The sequence below is a fragment of the Pollicipes pollicipes genome, unplaced genomic scaffold (assembly GCF_011947565.3).
Source record: "Pollicipes pollicipes isolate AB1234 unplaced genomic scaffold, Ppol_2.1 Scaffold_6138;HRSCAF=7277_pilon_pilon_pilon, whole genome shotgun sequence".
Classification (NCBI taxonomy): Eukaryota; Metazoa; Arthropoda; class Thecostraca; order Pollicipedomorpha; family Pollicipedidae; genus Pollicipes; species Pollicipes pollicipes.
The window spans coordinates 21,177,276-21,193,868 of record NW_023596818.1 but is presented as its reverse complement, the minus strand read 5'-3'; the positions used below and the strand labels follow the sequence as shown (position 1 = coordinate 21,193,868).

The 16,593-nt window shown below is 56.3% G+C and overlaps 1 protein-coding gene across 1 annotated transcript; it reads right to left on the bottom strand.

Moving 5' to 3' along the window:
* Positions 1–120: 120 nt before the first annotated feature.
* LOC119105442 (heat shock factor protein-like) lies at positions 121–16,070 on the bottom strand (the record flags this gene model as incomplete). The annotated part of the gene is made up of 7 exons (XM_037228905.1): positions 15,541–16,070; positions 15,096–15,204; positions 14,420–14,544; positions 8,314–8,517; positions 6,230–6,409; positions 2,890–3,011; positions 121–220 (listed from the first exon to the last, which is right to left on the bottom strand). Coding segments are annotated over exons 1-7 (954 nt in total), but the record flags the coding sequence as incomplete, so codon positions are not given.
* Between the last annotated feature and the right edge of the window lie 523 nt (positions 16,071–16,593).

Below are 16,593 nucleotides of genomic sequence, written 5' to 3'. Positions count from 1 at the left end.
CTGCTGCTGAGTATGCTGCTGCTGGACCTGTTGCAGCTGCTGCTGCTGCTGCTGGTGCTGCAGAGTCGTCTGCTGCTTCTGCTGCTGCTGTGTCTGTTTGGGGGGTTTCTGCGGCTGCTGCTGTTGCTGCTGCAGCGCCGCTGGGTCGGCCACTTTGCTGGGGCCCGGGCTGGCGGCCAGCTGCTCGGCCACCGGCGACCAGTCGACGGTGGACGGCCGCCTGCCGCGCAAAACACGGACACACACAGCCGTCAGTACAGACGTCAGTCAGCACACTACACACGCACACACGCACAAACGCACGCGCACGCACACACGCACAAACGCACGCGCACGCACACACGCACAAACGTACGCGCACGCACACACACGCAGGCACGGACCGGCCGGTGCGGACACAGAGCTCAGGGTCAGTAGACCAGCACGGATACATGTCACCACCAGCAGCCGGTGATCCGCAGGGCATGCATCACCGCATGTGTCATTGGGGCTTTACGACGCACTCAGCTGCCGAGGCTACACGGCGTCGCCTGCCTCTCACCCTGGCAGAAGGGGCTGGCACCGCGGAGAATCGAACCCCGTGCTTCTCGTATCCCAGACGCGCTACAGAGCCGTGAGGGAGACTGCAGTCAGGTACACCGAACAAACCACAGCTGGAAGCTGGGCTCCGTCCCAGCACCGGACACTGGATCATCGACACCGGCCAGGCTCCTGCCACACGCTCTGTGGCACTCTGTGTAGGCCCGGCTGGCGCGGGAGGGGGGGGGGGGGGGGAAGGGGAGCGAGGCGGCATGCGCCCAGCCGGCGGCCAGCCAGGCTCCTGCCCCACGCTCTCTGACACTCCGTCTAGGCCCGGCTGGCGCGGGGAGAGGGGGGCGAGGCCGTACCCGCCCAGCCGGCGGCCAGCCAGGCTCGCCGCCGGCGGACCCGTGGCGCGCTGTCCCGGACGGCCCAACCGGCGCGACCACCTTTATCGCGCCCGCTCAGCCGCCAGCTGGCTGATCACCTGCACTGTGACTGGCATCGCGGGCCTGATCGCTCACACGACGGACAATCGCCTGCTAGATCGAGGGCATCAACTGGAGCACTTGCCAGTCCAAGTTTGCCTGCGCGGTGGCAACTACTCAGGAGCAGCAGCCATTCTACTGGCCAAGGGGATACCATGCCCTTTTATCGAGCACAGCGCGGTCAGTCAGGCGGCATGCGCACCAGTGGTGGTGACAGACAGCTGGAGGACCGCTGGCCGGGGCCTCACAGTGAGCCGGGCCCGAGTCCAGCTCGCACCAGTGGTGGTGACAGACAGCCGGAGGACCGCTGGCCGACCTGTCATGTTGCACCAGAGTGGAGACCCAGCCTGCACCAGTGACAGCGGCAAGCGGCGGCTTGAGAGCGCTACCGCTGGCAGCATCCCGTCGCAACCCGTGCCGCAGCGCGCCAGCGAGCAGGCGGCCGCGGGAGCCGAGCCCACGCGGCCCGCCGGCGCCAAATCCTCACCTTCCTCACGCAAACGCATCGCCCCAGTGCGCGATCACCCCGGAGCCTTCAACAGCCGCTTTGATCACCCTGCGTCACCACCACGCCCAAACCTCCACCTACGCATGCTCGCCCCGTCGACGCACGACGACGCCGGCGGGAATCACGCGCGGTGGCCGCCATGCCAGACAAGCGCGCCCACGCCGCCGCCCTCGCGCCGGATCGCTGCCCGCGAACCGAGAACTGAATGGTCCCAATACGCCACGCAATTACGAGCCGCAGCTCCTGACGCACACAGCGACCTCCAGCACCATGTCCGCCGGGCGAGGGCGGAGGGGAGGGACTGTGACGCAAACGCAGCCGACTCATTGGGAAGCGGCGCGGTCCCGGCGCAGGCACGCGACCTACTCAATACTGCCGCCAATCGGGCGGAGAGAGCCGCCGCGGGTCAGAGTAGCAGTGCTGCGGTTGACACGGCTACGCCCTCGCCCGGACAGGTGCGCGGTGAACACTCGTGGTGGGAGGTGCGCTCAGTGCGGGTCACGTCCCAGCCTGCCCGACGCCGGCCGGCCGGGCCGACCTGCGACTGATCACAGTATGACGTCGCAGGTCCGATGAGATGCGTGCTTCCTGACGGCTGCACACGGTGGCTGGCTCGTTTCCACGGTAGTATCACATCCAAAATGCCGCCCCAGCTATACCAGCTACACCAGCGTTCCGTCCTTCCGGCGATGGTGATGTCAGACATGGAAGCGCGCTAGTTTTTACTGCACTAGTCCAGGGAAGCTAAAAGGGAACCAAAACGGCCGCTTTCGCGGAAGCTTGCTGAGCCCAGCCTTCTCGGAACCAATGTGGTAATTTGGCCATCGGTGAGCAGACATGGCTTACACGGACCCCGCCTTGACTAAACGTCGTATAGCCAGTCTGTGTAAAAGACCATGCGAATGTTCCAGCAAGGACGAGACGTGCAGCGCCGGCCTGCGACTGTCGGGCTGCGCACGCCCCAATCCGACCGCTCGGCGTCCACTCTGTGCTCATATCTCGGGAATCAATACTCTCTCCCCTGCTCGTCATGACCAGGGCTTCGTCATCGCGACTGCACTGATCAGCGTAATCAGTCGCCGCCCTCTGCCACCGACACGGGAGAAGCGACGCTCCTCTGCTTCAGCCCGCTTTGGAGACACTCGCACCGTGGGCGTTGTATGACTGCGCAGGCGAGGCGCCCAAAAGTGCCAACTACCACGAAACACTCGCGCCATCTGGTGCTCAGCATATCACGCTGGGAAACTGGCTTCCGCTCAAATCAGCCGCCGCCAGGTCAGGCCAGGTCAGACCGCACAACCGGCCGGGTCAGGCGGCTGGCACGCGAACCCTATCGGCGCCAGCGGGGCCGCGCGGCGACCGGAGGCTACTTACTCGGGGGAGGCCATGAAGTCCATGGGCAGCTGTGAGGACGCCACCACCACGTCGTCGGACGGCGAGAACACCTGGTCCGTGACCTCGTGGATGACCGGGCCGCCCGGCGAGTTGGCCGTCGACTGCGGGACACACGTGACGTCATGAGACCCGACACCAGTGCGGCGCTCAGCGGCGGGTCACGCCCGGATCGGCGGCCGCCACATGGCCGGCAGACGCCGGTGCATACGGGAACACAGCAGGGGCGTGACCCAGGGAGGCAATTAACGGTGCTACACTAAACGCCCTAGTGCGCACCCTCCCACGCGCGGTGCCGCGCGCCAAATCAAGGCTTTGCTGCCATAATTGTAATGCACTTAAACCGCCCAATCAGGCTGCGTATTTCTGCAACAGTACGCTCTCAGCACTAGGTCATCTCCACATTCAGCTGTAATGGAGCATGCATTTTGCGAAAAAGCTGAAGCACACGGCTCAGAAACATGCTCGGAAGCATGCCGCAGTCTCGGCCCCCATGCGTCACAGACATGATAACAAACAACACTATCTACGCGGGGGAGCTATCGGACTACCGCTCTGGAAACAGTCTGGGCCCGGGTGTGCCTGTGCAGGCTACCATGAGCAGCCGCGCTCAATCCCTCCGTCGGCCGGAAGTCGGGCCCCCAGAGGCAGCCGTCATAATTGTACCAGAATAGCGACGAATTTGCGGATGCACCAAGTAGCGCAACGTCATGCAAACAAGCGCAGATCACGAATCCGACCGTTTCCGATGTATTTAACACCGTTTCCGGTGTTTCCGGATCACGAATCCGACCGGTGTATTTAAGGACTGGTGTGAGATGTCGGCCATCAGAGCAGATAAAAAGGTGTAACCAGCTGCGCGATACAAGTCAATGAACCAGCAAAAAATAACTGCGCGACCTCAACACAGTTCTATGCACAGACCAGCCAGAAGTAGACCAAAAAGCCGTCAATGTCATCCCTTACGAGGCAGATTTAAAATACAACGCACTGTGGCCTAAGCCGATACGGGCGGGGACGTGGCAACTGACTGGGTGCAGAGCCCGGTGAATTTCCGTCAGAACTAGTCGCACTTTTCAAAAACTTCATCTGCGCTTTTTCAAAACTTCATCAAAAAGCCCATCTGCGGGGGTTCCCAAAAACGATGGGTGTCGCGTCACCTTTAGGTGCCATCTGCATGGTGATAGCATCTCTTCATCGCATTGCCCGTCCCACGCCACGGTCGGCGTCCCACTGGCGAGAACGCCGTTAGTCCGAGCTAAACATCTACTAAACAGACTCAACACGACTGCTCCGATTCGTCTGTAGATCGCGGCTGTTTCCCAGCTTCCCGTCAGCCCAACACGTGTCCCCTCCCCGCTCGTCGCCCGCGCCCCGACCGGCGGCCGCCTCGGGAGCGCGTGACCCCGCCGACGGTCGGAGGCGCGGCACCGCCCGGCCCCAGCCCCAACAGACAGTTCCGGGCTGCACGGCCGGCCGTCGGGGGCCACCGAGACGGGGACGGCGGGTGGCCGGACAGCCAGCCGCCGCCTGGCCTCTCGTGCCAGGCTTCAACCGCCAGCGGACCGGTAACGGCGGCTACAAGTGACACTCCCCCTCCTCGCTTCCTCCGCGGCCACACGCAAGTGGCCCGGCGACGGCATTACATAAAACGTCCGGCCGTGCCAGTGCGCCGCCGCAGTGCCTTGGCGGGATGGCGTCGGGTGCTGACCGATCCCAGGACCGCGTAACAAAGACCGTCCCGCCCGAACTCGACTCGGCGACCTGGCGGCCCCCTCAAGCAGTCCAACACGGCACAGAGGCACGCTCCAAGGCCGGTCAAATCAGCCCCAACGAGGCGTATCTACAGTAAAAAACTCGATGTCTGCAAGAAAAAGAAACGGCTAGCCTCGGCCGAGCACGCCGGAATCGTCATGTGAAATATCACGTAACGTGAATGATGCCGCACTCCAGGCCGTGGCCCGAACCCTCATAAACGAAACTTGGACGCGAGTGGATGACGAAGCCCGCGGTCAATAAGGTAGGGCACCAGCAGACATCGAGCTCTCCCGGCGCCACACACCGGGTGTCTTTGAGTGTCGTACGCGTGGCCAGTACGCAGACCACAATTTCCTCCCACTTTGCTTTGCTTAAACTCCCTACCCAACCATTTCAACTGTGTGAAACACTGGAGCACACCCTGCGCCTAACCCTGATGCCCTTGATCGCCCCGGGTCCAACTTCCGACCGCCGCCACACCGGTCCCCTGGTGAAAGCAGCGGGAGGTTGGGTCGCCACCGTTGGTCCCCCGCCCTCCCCGTCCCATTGAGGCGTTGGCTGCCCGGAGGCTGGCTGCGGCCCTGGACTGACCAATGCTGTCACACACGTGTCAGCTGTCCAGCGGGTGACAGCGATCCGGGGCTGCCCTCCCCCTTTCCCAGCCACAGACACATTTATTGGCTGTCCATACGGCGACAGCGGTCCGGGGCTGCCCTCCCCCTTCCCCAGCCGCAGACACACTTATTGGTTGTCCGTACGGCGACAGCGGTCCGGGGCTGCCCTCCCCCCCCCCCCCCCAGCCACAGACACACGTGTTGGCTCTCCTGACGGCGACAGCAGTCCCGGTTCAAAGTCGGAGTTTTAGTTTCGGAACCAGGGGTTTGTAAGAGCAGGACACAAATTTCAGAAAAAAGAGCTGCCTAAGTATGATTAGAAATGCGTCGGCCGGCAATGAGCGTAAAGTTTCACTTATAATTCTACAACGTGTGATGTTGAGAACAAGCCCAAATTGTTGACATGCATACCATGACATAAGATGGCATACACGGCATAAGGAAACTCGTTGTGCCGAAGGGACCGACCTGCAGTCCAGGATATTTGTGATCGTTCGCAGCGCACATGTAACACAAAATTTATCCAATAGAGGTATTCGTAGGTGTGAAATTCAGATCTTGATCAACCTCAATCCAAGCTTTGCAGCCATCACATCTTTATTCAGGGACAGGGAGAATGTGCATCCACCTGAACAGAATACGTTTCCAGAACAAGCTCCTCAGTGCTGTAACTTTGGAAAGTACCCCACATTTTGAACTTCCTGCCAGACCCTAACTCCATCCCACCCTGCCCACTGACCCGTCCGCTGAGGTGGGCGTTCAAGACGTCCAGACCCCATCCGCCCACTGACCCGTCTGCTGAGGTGGGTGCTCGAGACGTCCAGAACCCATCCGCCCACTGACCCGTCTGCTGAGGTGGGCGCTCGAGACGTCCAGACCCCATCCGTCCACTGACCCGTCTGCTATCGAGGTGGGCACTCGAGACGTCCGGACCCCATCCGCCCACTGACCCGTCTGCTATCGAGGTGGGCACTCGAGTCGTCGAGCGAGAAGGTGCGGCTGAGCCGCGGCGTCTTGGCGCTCGGCTCGCCCTGCAGCGTGTCCTCCAGCATCGGCAGCTGCTTGCGCTTGAGGCCCATGCCGGCCGAGCCGCGGCCCGGCTGCACGAACGACACCAGGAACTGGATCAGCTGCGGGCGGAGCGGGGCGGCGTCAGCACGGGCTCAGGGCCGCACGGCCAGCGAGACGTGAGACGTGGGGCCGGCGTGTGGCGCGGGGGGAGGCTGAAGCAGGGTGCCTCACGGAGGACTTGGCGCCGGGGCCCAGCGTGGGGAGGGGGGGGGGGGGGGCGGAGCGAAGCTTGGTGCCCTACGGAGAACCTGACGCCGGGACCCAGCGCGAGCGGGGGAGGGGGGAGGGGGGAGGGTGGGAGGGTGGGGGGGGGGGGGTGGGGGTGGCGGAGCAGGGTGCCTCATGGAGGACCTGTTGCCGAGGGCCGGCGCAAGCGGGAGAGGGGGGGGGGGGGGAGTGGCGGAGCAGGGTGCCTCATGGAGGACCTGACGCCGAGGCCCAGCGCGGGGGGAGGCGGAGCAGGGTGCTTCATGGAGGACCTGGTGCCGGGACCCAGCGCGGGGGGAGGGGGCATGTCATGAAGCGGAGACTCGCCGCCGGCCGCGGCCTGTGTATGTCCTGTCCCCAACTCGGAAACATGGGGCGTGCCAGCCTAGAACCACAACACATCAATACCGGGGACGCAATGGACATCCCACAGACTTACAGAACGCATTAACATCCAGGCGTATGGCGGCCGCTGTCAAGACTAGAAACGCATAGCGAGACGGGACGGTCACCTGCCAAAAGCCAAAGCCAAAAGGATTCAGATGACAGCTATGATTACCTCGCTAAATCGACTTTGAACAGATTTCAGTTTCTTTATCGGTCCATCATCACCATACATCCGCCTCAGGTCACGTGACATTACGTAGCCGAAGCGTACATCGTTTCATGTTGACTGTGCCAGCCCGGAGGTAGATGCGTCGAACAGGCACAAAAAACCGCTGGCAGCTGCTGACGGGCAAGCCATACACTGAGCTCCCGCATTGGGTTTGGTCAGCCGCGGCTGAAACATCGCCAGTACCGACAGCTGAGGAGATTGCCAGCGCCCGGCCGTTGGCGCCGGCGGCAAGACCTTGTAGCGGCCGGGCCGCGCCGACGTGTGGCCGCGCGCCGCAGACGAGCCGGCGACGGCCGTGACGCGACTGACTGTACTCCGACCAGCGCACGTCGCCGACCGAAACCGAAACGCCGACCGGTGGCCGAAACACCTGACCAGCGGCCGCGCCGGCGTGCGGCCGCGCGCCGCAGACGGGCCGGCGACGGTCGTGACATGACCGATTGCGATCCGACCAGCGCCCGTCGCCGATCGGGCCGGCGGCCGAGACGCCTAACCAGCGGCCGCACGCACTGCAGTCGCCGCGGTGCCGCGGGGTCCCAGACTCGCCGCGCCCTACTGACTGGTCAGCGCAGGTGCGCGCTCGCTCGAGTCCCAGGCGAGCGGCGGGCAATAAGACGCGACCTAGCCCGCGTGGTGGTGGCGGTACCCTGGCCGGAACGCGATACCAGTCAGCAACAGTTTGGCTCCGGACGCCGTCCAACACCATCACGGCCGTTCATCTGCGGGGCCGCTGGCCGCTTCAGCTGCGCGGGCCGAGGTCAGGCCCGCCGGCCATCCGAGCCGTCAACAGTACCAGGCCACGCCGGCACCTGAAGCTCTGCCACGCCCCGGGGACCGTGGCGGGCCCGACCGCCCCTGTCCCTGCTACCAGACGCGGGGCCGACCGCGCCGAAGCGAGGTGTCCCCACCTACAACAGTCTGGCCCTCGTTACGACGGCGAGCTCCGGGTCACGAGACGGATCACTCGGCAGGTCGCGCAGCTGCTCAGACTGCGTGTGACAGGGGCGAGCTCGCGACTCATGCCGGCCGCAGTGTCGCTACTGCCGCTGGCTGTACGGATGAGCCTCTCTCTCCCCCCCCCCCCCCCCCCCCCAGCACCGCCTAGCCGGGCGATGCGCCCGCTCCAGTCCGCCTCATTACCTTGTTGACGATCTGCTGTTGTTTGGCGTGCTTCTGGCGCAATACGAGCACCTCGCGCCACAGCGACTCGTTCTCGCGCTTCATCTTGTTCAGGTGGCTGTCCAAAGAGTCCTGCTTGCCCTTCATCGTCTTCACCTCTCCGTACAGCCGCGACAGCAGCTCGGTGCTGTTCGTCGCCAGCTTGCCGTCCTTGTGCAGTGGGATCTGCTCGGCACAGTCCACCGGGCGAGCATGATGACGACACGCGTTAATCACATCACGTCATCATTATCGTCAAGCCTACCGGTACGCCAGGGGAGCAACAGCGATACATTTCAGAGCAGAACCCAATTCACTTCAAGACGGTGGCTTCAGGCTTCCGAGCACGACGGCGGCGAGGCCATTTTGCGCAACACATATTCGGGCTGCATTCATTGGTATTCAGACTCATACCGTGGTGGCTTTGTGAGGGTTCTATCCGACATATATTGCCCGCCGCACCATGGCCATGTGAAGATGTCGGGTGCAGAGGAAAGATGGGAGGGACTAGTAACAGAAAAAAACACTCCATGTCGTGACGAGGCGTATTTGTGAATCGCGGAACCAAGATTGTAGACACGTCTCATTGATTACTGTGCTGCATTAAATACCAAGATCGTAGAGATGCCTCATTGATTACTGTGCTGTATTGAATGTGGTTGACTATTTGTATTCAGCCATCACAATTTGTGGTCGCGCAAACGACTACGTTGGATTGTTTGGAGCACCCAGCCCCTGTGCAGCTAAGCAGTTTTACAGGGAAGACTGCCGCCTGCGTAAGGACAATGGTGCCCTGTGCTAGAAATGTCGCCTTCAGAAGACATTCGAACGATTTCAAATATTCGAATAATCACTCCAGCATTCAAGCATTCTCCGGATCCGAGTAATCAATCGATTATTCGAAAATTTCACATACAGAGGCTCCGTTTCAGCTTGGGCTGCCCACGGACGGCGTGGCCAGTCGACAGAGACAGATGGTCGTGCGGCTCCTCCCCCTTCCCACCGCCCCCCCCCCCCCCCCCCACGGGCACAGCCCGCCCACCGGCCCTGAGCCGACCCCAGCCGCTACCAGAGGGCCGAGCGCTGAAGGAGCCGGTCGGCGCGCCAAGAACCGAGCACACTGTGGAACAGGCGAGACGCGAGGCCCGCAGGACCGAGCACACTGTGGAACAGGCGAGACGCGGGGCCCGCAGCACGAAGCCGGGCCCTGAAGCACTCAGCGCCTCATGGCGCCGGGCTACGTAGAAAACAGCGCGCCGTGGAGGCACGGAGTTCGTGCGAAAACTTGAGATCTCTGTTTGCAGGAAGTGCCGCTAAATCGATCCAGGCCAACGCATTGAATGCACCTGCTCTCACGCCGGTTGATGGGGGCAGCGAAAGAACTGGTGCGCTCGATACCCGGACAGGGTCGGCGCATTGGTCAGCGAGCGAATGGATCGCTATCAAGCGAATAGAGCGGAGGGAACGGCTCCGTTGCCAGACGGCCGATTCCCTGTCGTCTCTCTGGGATTTTTAAGACACTTTAAGAGAGTGATCTACATTTGTATGGGGTTTTCACTGAGGTGACCCCTTTGAAGATCATCCAGTGCAGTTTACCCACATGTCCCTTTTAAGGCTTAACCCTTCTTGTTTCTGAGCTTGACGGCCGCAAACTTGGGCATATTCTTCGTGCAGACTATTCAAAGACACCTGAACATTCATGACGCCATATAAACGCCGCGCGAATACTGCCACCTCATTGGCCATGTAGTGTTCAAGACCAAGAGCAGATATGATCGCCGAATTATTTGCGTCTGGTGTGTCAGCACAGTGCGTGGCATCAGCGGTCACCAACTAGCCTTCTAACCTCGTGATATGTAGAGTGCAGCACTTATCACATTTTGTGCTTTATAATACAGGAATTTGGGCCCTGTTACGAGTTGTGATGACATTATTTATCATAACTCGTATCAGTGTTTCGAGTAATAACCATAAAACAAAATACAAGTTATTCATTATAACTCGTATTTTCGAAGGCAGATGAAAAATATTAGACTGGGAATCGAATAACTTAAGCACCACAACCGGGAGTGTGAATACATGTTAAAGACATAAAATCACAGACAAGGATACAAGAACGCCACGATAATGGGCGAATACATGTGCACATAACGATATTGGGGCTACGCAAGCGTGCACAAACACGCGCGTCATCTCTCGGCAGGTCAAAGCATTACAAGTGAGTCAGCCTGTCCGCTACATTAATAATTCTGGCAGGGCACCTGGCGTCAACTCCGACGTCATGCAAATGTTCCATGCCGTAATAAAACGATGACGTATTGAGGGCATCGTTTACACAGTTTTAAAGTTTGGTTGTTTAGAGCAGTCGTTTGCACTTGGAAGCATACAAATAGATACAAGTGAGTTTAATTCATCAGAGCTGGTGCTTGTCTCAATGTCTCCAAATGTTAAACATTCCCTTTAACCGTAAAACGTAACCTTAATTCAACGGTACACAGAAGCCTTCAAACAGCACCGTCAAAATAATCGAAATCTCACAAAGCAAACAAAAACACATTTGCAAACGTCCCGGCAATATGTCTTCGCTCGATTTTATTTACGTTATGTTCAGCAACGCAAGCCGGTATGGACACCATTTGTCCACCTGCCAGCGAAGCTTCAGTCGCACCCGCTGCTGGAAGTGTAAGGGCTGCTACGTTAAGCGTACAATGCGCACGTTACAAATCACAGCCCACCAAAAGATTGCCCCCTTCGCGTTTAGAGCGGGACTGGACCAACCACCAGCAAAAAAACTTCCAGTTTAGCATGTGTAAGGTTGCGAAATCGTTCCGTGCTTCCCAGTTCTCATGACACTTCTCACTTTGACATCATTTTTGGGGTCACGATGTACTAATTCTTCCAAGTGCCGAATATAGCACGTACCAGGTAAGAAACGAGCCTCCCCTGATGACGCCGCAACTATGGCGGCGTTCTAGTCAGACCTTTAGGGCCAGAGGCCAGGTGCCAAACGTCAATATTTCACTTGTTCGGCATTGTGGCGTTTGAAAAGCTAATTTTGAAGCAAACTTAGGCTTATTTTGTTAAGTATAAAGTTCGAACCCCTTTTGTTGGCGCCTGATCTTCTACAGGGAACCGGGCCGGGCTGTGTGACAGCTACCTGCACACCGTGTCCGTCCGCCGTCCGCAGGAATCAGAACCCAAGCCTGCTTTTGTCGGCTGGTACATTAGCGCCCACACAGGCCGCCCGGAAATAAAGAGCGTGCCCTTCCCCCCCCCCCCCCGTCTCCCTTTCCCCACCCAGCGGCGCCCACAGCGCATTCCGGGATTGCGGACGTCGACTTCTAAAAAAAAGAAAACGGATAAGCACTACTGCGTGTGTGCATCAGGGTCATTTGTCGCGAGGGCATCACGCAACAAAAAGAAGGGAACAGAACAAATATATCCGGTACTAGCATTGCTGGAAGAACGGCGTGCTTTGAAACCTTTAGAATGAGTACTACGCTCTAGTTACAAATGACATTTGGAGAGTCAGATTTCAAGGCTGCACAATCGTTAGCTTCGTCTTAGTAAGCAGTTCGTAGGCTACATACAACAGGATACCTCAAACGTTGCTTCCGGATATGTTATTTCCCTGCTTTTGTTTACCTCATCAGCTTCGACGCAAGATAACATGGCATGTGCCAGCACAATGACAGCTTTTATCTGATGAACGCGATCCCCATGCTCCATCGATTTACGATTACCTCTTGAAGCAGATATCGTGGTGCCCTTCAGACAACTCAAACAACCACTTACCAGCGCGCACGGACAGGCAAAGCGGGGGTGGGGGGTTATTGCCCATATCCGTCGAAGTTGCACACGATTCACCTCATGTTGCGCAAGAAAACTGGCTTGCAGATGAAGCTCCTCGCATGGCTCTCACGCACCCGTTGTTGACCCCCTCACCTACCCCACCCTCACTCCCGTCTCCCACCGGGCATCCCGATGGCCAGAGGTCGGTTCGACCAACAAATCCCACGAATGTTGTCGAATGCTGCCGGAAACAACCCACAAATCGGCCACAGAACGCGACAGGTCTTTTCATACATTTTCAAGCCTTCAGCACCAGCGCACCAAAGCACTTGTCTACACATTATTGCCGACTGTCTGTCTGTCGCTGCGCCACTTTTGCGCGAATGTCAGGCCCCAACAGCGCGGTCGATTTTCAGGAGGAACACGCCGTTCGAACGCTGGCCGGCAGGCGTGGTCAGTGCAGAGCCGATCATTGGCTGCGATGTACCCCCAGGCTGGCGCGTGGCAGACACTATACAGTCCACTTTTAGGCACGCAGTGATGTCATTGTAATACACGGGGGGGGGGGGAGCTGGTCAGCAGGCGAACATCCCAAAAGAAAGTAATTCATAGAGTAGCTCGAGCCGCTATACAGCTGGCACCGCGATTTATCCCGATACCAATTTGGGTGAAGCGTGTTAATTCACGCTAATAGTTCTCGTACATGAAATGCAACATGACAAAGCAAGGACGATCACAGGAATCAAATTTTGCAGATAATTCCGTCCGCCACTCGCGGCGCCATCCGAAGTGTCAGAAGAGAGGATCTTTGACCAGCTCTGTGAGCTGACGGAAAGGCAACTTGCATTATAACCAAACTTTTGCGGTGCCGAAGCTGATTGCGGTAGTGGTAAATCAATCAGACGACTGCGGTAGAGACAACATTGCTGGCTTGGAATTCCTATATGCAAAATAAGCCTGAGCAATGGCCAACTGAGGACTGAGCGAAGACCACGCTTTACATTTAACGCCGCGTATTTGCGCTCCGATGTATACTGTTGGCCGATGTATCCGATGTATACTCCGAGTATCCCATGTATACTCCGTGCTATACTGTTGGCCCACCGTTTTCACCACCACATTCGGGTCTTAGCAGACCACACTGAAAGGCTGCCTGACTCCCAAGACGTTCTGTGGCCGCTCAGCAATCGCCTCAGTAATTTGGACATGCTCACAGTATGTGGTGAGCCATAGTGTTCGTTTTTGTCGCCGTAAGCTCGGTGGATGAAGCACGATTTTCCCTGCTGTTCAGTGAAATTATGTGCTCGAAGTTCTTATGAACAGCCAGAATAGTTTTGGTAAGTACCTCCAATACACCATGGGCGTGGCTTGCAAGCAGTCATACTTTAAGCTTATTCCGAACAGGCCTGAAGCAAACGACAGAGGGTCCATTGCCAAACATTGGCTCAATTACAATAATGGCGTTCATGTATCATCCCTCCGAGCATCACCATGGCAACGGAAAAAATCCTCAGAAAGCAACGATAAGTAACATTGATCAGACAGACGCAGCGTAGATAGCGACGACCATTTGCTGAAGACCAATTGCATCGAAACCCATCAGCAGCGTTACCTTAAACGTAGCGTTGCTTCAGACAACGATGACATCGCCATCCAACCCGGATTCCGTTAAACCGTTACAAAACGCAAATGAATGCTGATCTATATGATCATTTCATGTTGAAGAGTGCACGCTTCGGCTCCCTTTCGTAACCCCGAATATGTTCATCAAAGCCCCAAAGCAAACACTGTTCGTTCGAACACTTCTGTGTGTCGCACATATGCCGTGTCGTTTACTGGGTGAGCCTGGCTGGTGGATGAGTAAGTACGCATTTTATCCGATTATGTAACTTTCTAATGGTCTACGTGATGCTGGGCCTTGAACAGCCATGTCGCCTGTGAAGCTTAGAGGAGAAACACAATGCAACATAAAACTAATTGTCCGCCAAAACGTCCTCAAAACTCCACACTGCTATCTTGACATCAATGCCAGGGGGAGGTCGGTTTATAGCGCAGCGAGTCGATCCGGTAGCTCTCGGGTGACTGCTTTGCTCGCAATTGGCAGGTGGCAGGTGGTGATCCCGATAAACTGCTGCGTCCCGCGCCTAACGACAGGCAAACAGGTATGGCGCACACACGCCCCGACCCCCACCACAAGCACAGCCTACGCGGCCTGCCCCCACCACCCCCACTCCCCGTGCGGGCGTCACCCGATGTACGGACGGCGGCTGGCTCTCCAGCAGCGGCGGCGGCCTACCTTCCGCTTGATGTTGTCCAGGCCCCACGGCTCGTCCTTGACGAAGTCGGAGTGTGCGAAGATCATCTCGTCGGACTCGTTACGCAGCGAGCCAGCCGTCGGAGACAGCACCTTCCTGAAGCCGTCTGCCGGTGACGTCACGGTGACGTCACAGGAGGCCACGGTCGCTACCGGCCACCCACGGCAGGGCCGCGATGAACGCCCCGCCCCCTCCCCCACTGTGTGTGCAGTCCCGGCACCCCGCCAGGACTTTCCAGACTGCAGCCAGATGCCCTTCATGGTTCTAGTGGCACTTGGATGCATGCTTTGGTATTATAGCTCCCAGACACCCAAAACAAACACATGCTTCATTGAATGCAGCAAATATTTTCATTTACACAGCATCCATCATAATTTGGACCAATTCCCAGATGTCACATACCCTTGCACAGTTTGTGTCATTCTGCATTCCTAGTGAGAAAACTACAGTAGCATGTCATACCCAAGCTTAATAGCAGCCTTCCATTTTGCATGGTTTCACATTCTGCATGCCAAAAGTCTATCTAATGATTTCAAAAGGCCATAGCAAACCTGACAGGGGCCAAAAAGTCCCAAAAGCCTAAGCCTTGCTTTAAGCAGTAACACACTAGTTCAGTACACACACTAATGGTGGAATAGCAATAAAGAAAATGCTTACACATGTTGAGCTGTCTCACAAAGCTTGCCATGTTGTTGTGCTTGTAATAGACAGGAAGGAGTTCCATTGAGAAAACGGACTGGTTTCGGATGTAGAAAGACTTCTGGTCCTGAAATATTATGGTCATTTGAGCACTGTTACAAAGGGCAAAGACATTTGAAAACAAAACAATTTTAAACAAGAATGCACCTGATTCTGGCTGCAGTCTAAACTTATGATGTGCACAAGTGGTACACTTATCTGCCTGAAGCATGTAAAATGTCAGATAGTAAAAAGTACCAGTCCAATCAGGGTTATCTACATGTAAATACATCAACCAAGTGTGGGCAATGTCAACAGATATATCATCAGAAGAGGAAACTTATCACGAACTGAATAAAGGTTGATATAATATTAACTAACAATTATTTTCATACCAAACCAATGTCAAAACATGCAAACTCACCTCTGTCCATCCAATAACTGAATCAGTGCTTTCTTCATTCACCATAGCCCAAAGCTTGGCTAAGAATGCAGGAACTGAAGAGCTGATTGCTGAATGCATTGTCTTATCTTGCATTTTTTGCTCTGAATTGTTACTCAGTTTTTGGCTTTGTCTGTCTTTTTGCTGAAAGCATCAGGGATTACATAAGTACAACATTTGCATTACATCTTTTCAAAATAAATACTGTGTCAGCAGAGAACATTTCATTTCTAAATGACTAGTGGAGACCATTTTCATTTCCCATCATGGTTCTGCTGCCCAGACCACTCCACTTTTCTTTCTGATGATATCCATTAGCTGGATCTGGTGAATTTGGCATATTCACCTTATAAAATCCATCATCCACCACACACCAATGCAGTTCATGCATTCCAAGACTGGTTTTGGGAAGTGCTGAACCAGATTACACTAAGATATGAACACAAATTAAGCCCCTGTGTTGGGTTCAGCAAACAAGATATTTGTGTCATCTTGCTAATTTTCAGACAGCCATGTAGACCCATCAGTAGAATGAAGACAATGCAAATAGGTTCCAGCACATATAAATAAGGAATGTTTGGTATTTTGTAGCTCCTTGAAATAAAATTAGTTAGTCTTAGTGACATCCATACACTACAGGAAAAAAAATTAAATGGCTTACTCAGCACTCTGACAAGATCACCCAGACTGCAAAAACTACACCTTGCCCCAACCATGTTGAAATATGGTTCTGTAAAACATGTCTTAACATGTCCCAGTGTTGCAACAAAAATTGCAGCACATGCACACCCTACATGTAAGAGCTCAGTCCAGTTCTCTGCATGTTTATCACTAAGTTCAGTACATAAACAGCAAATGTTTCTGTAAATTATATCCAGCTAATTTCATGCAAGAGTAGTTGTACAATTTGTTTTGAACCAAAGTTTTCCCACTCAGTCTAGCCTGACCTGAATTTGACATGTGAGTGCATCAGGTTCAGTGGACCAATCAGAGTTGGTGTCTGGCTGCAGACAATGTTTTGATGTCCGGAACATA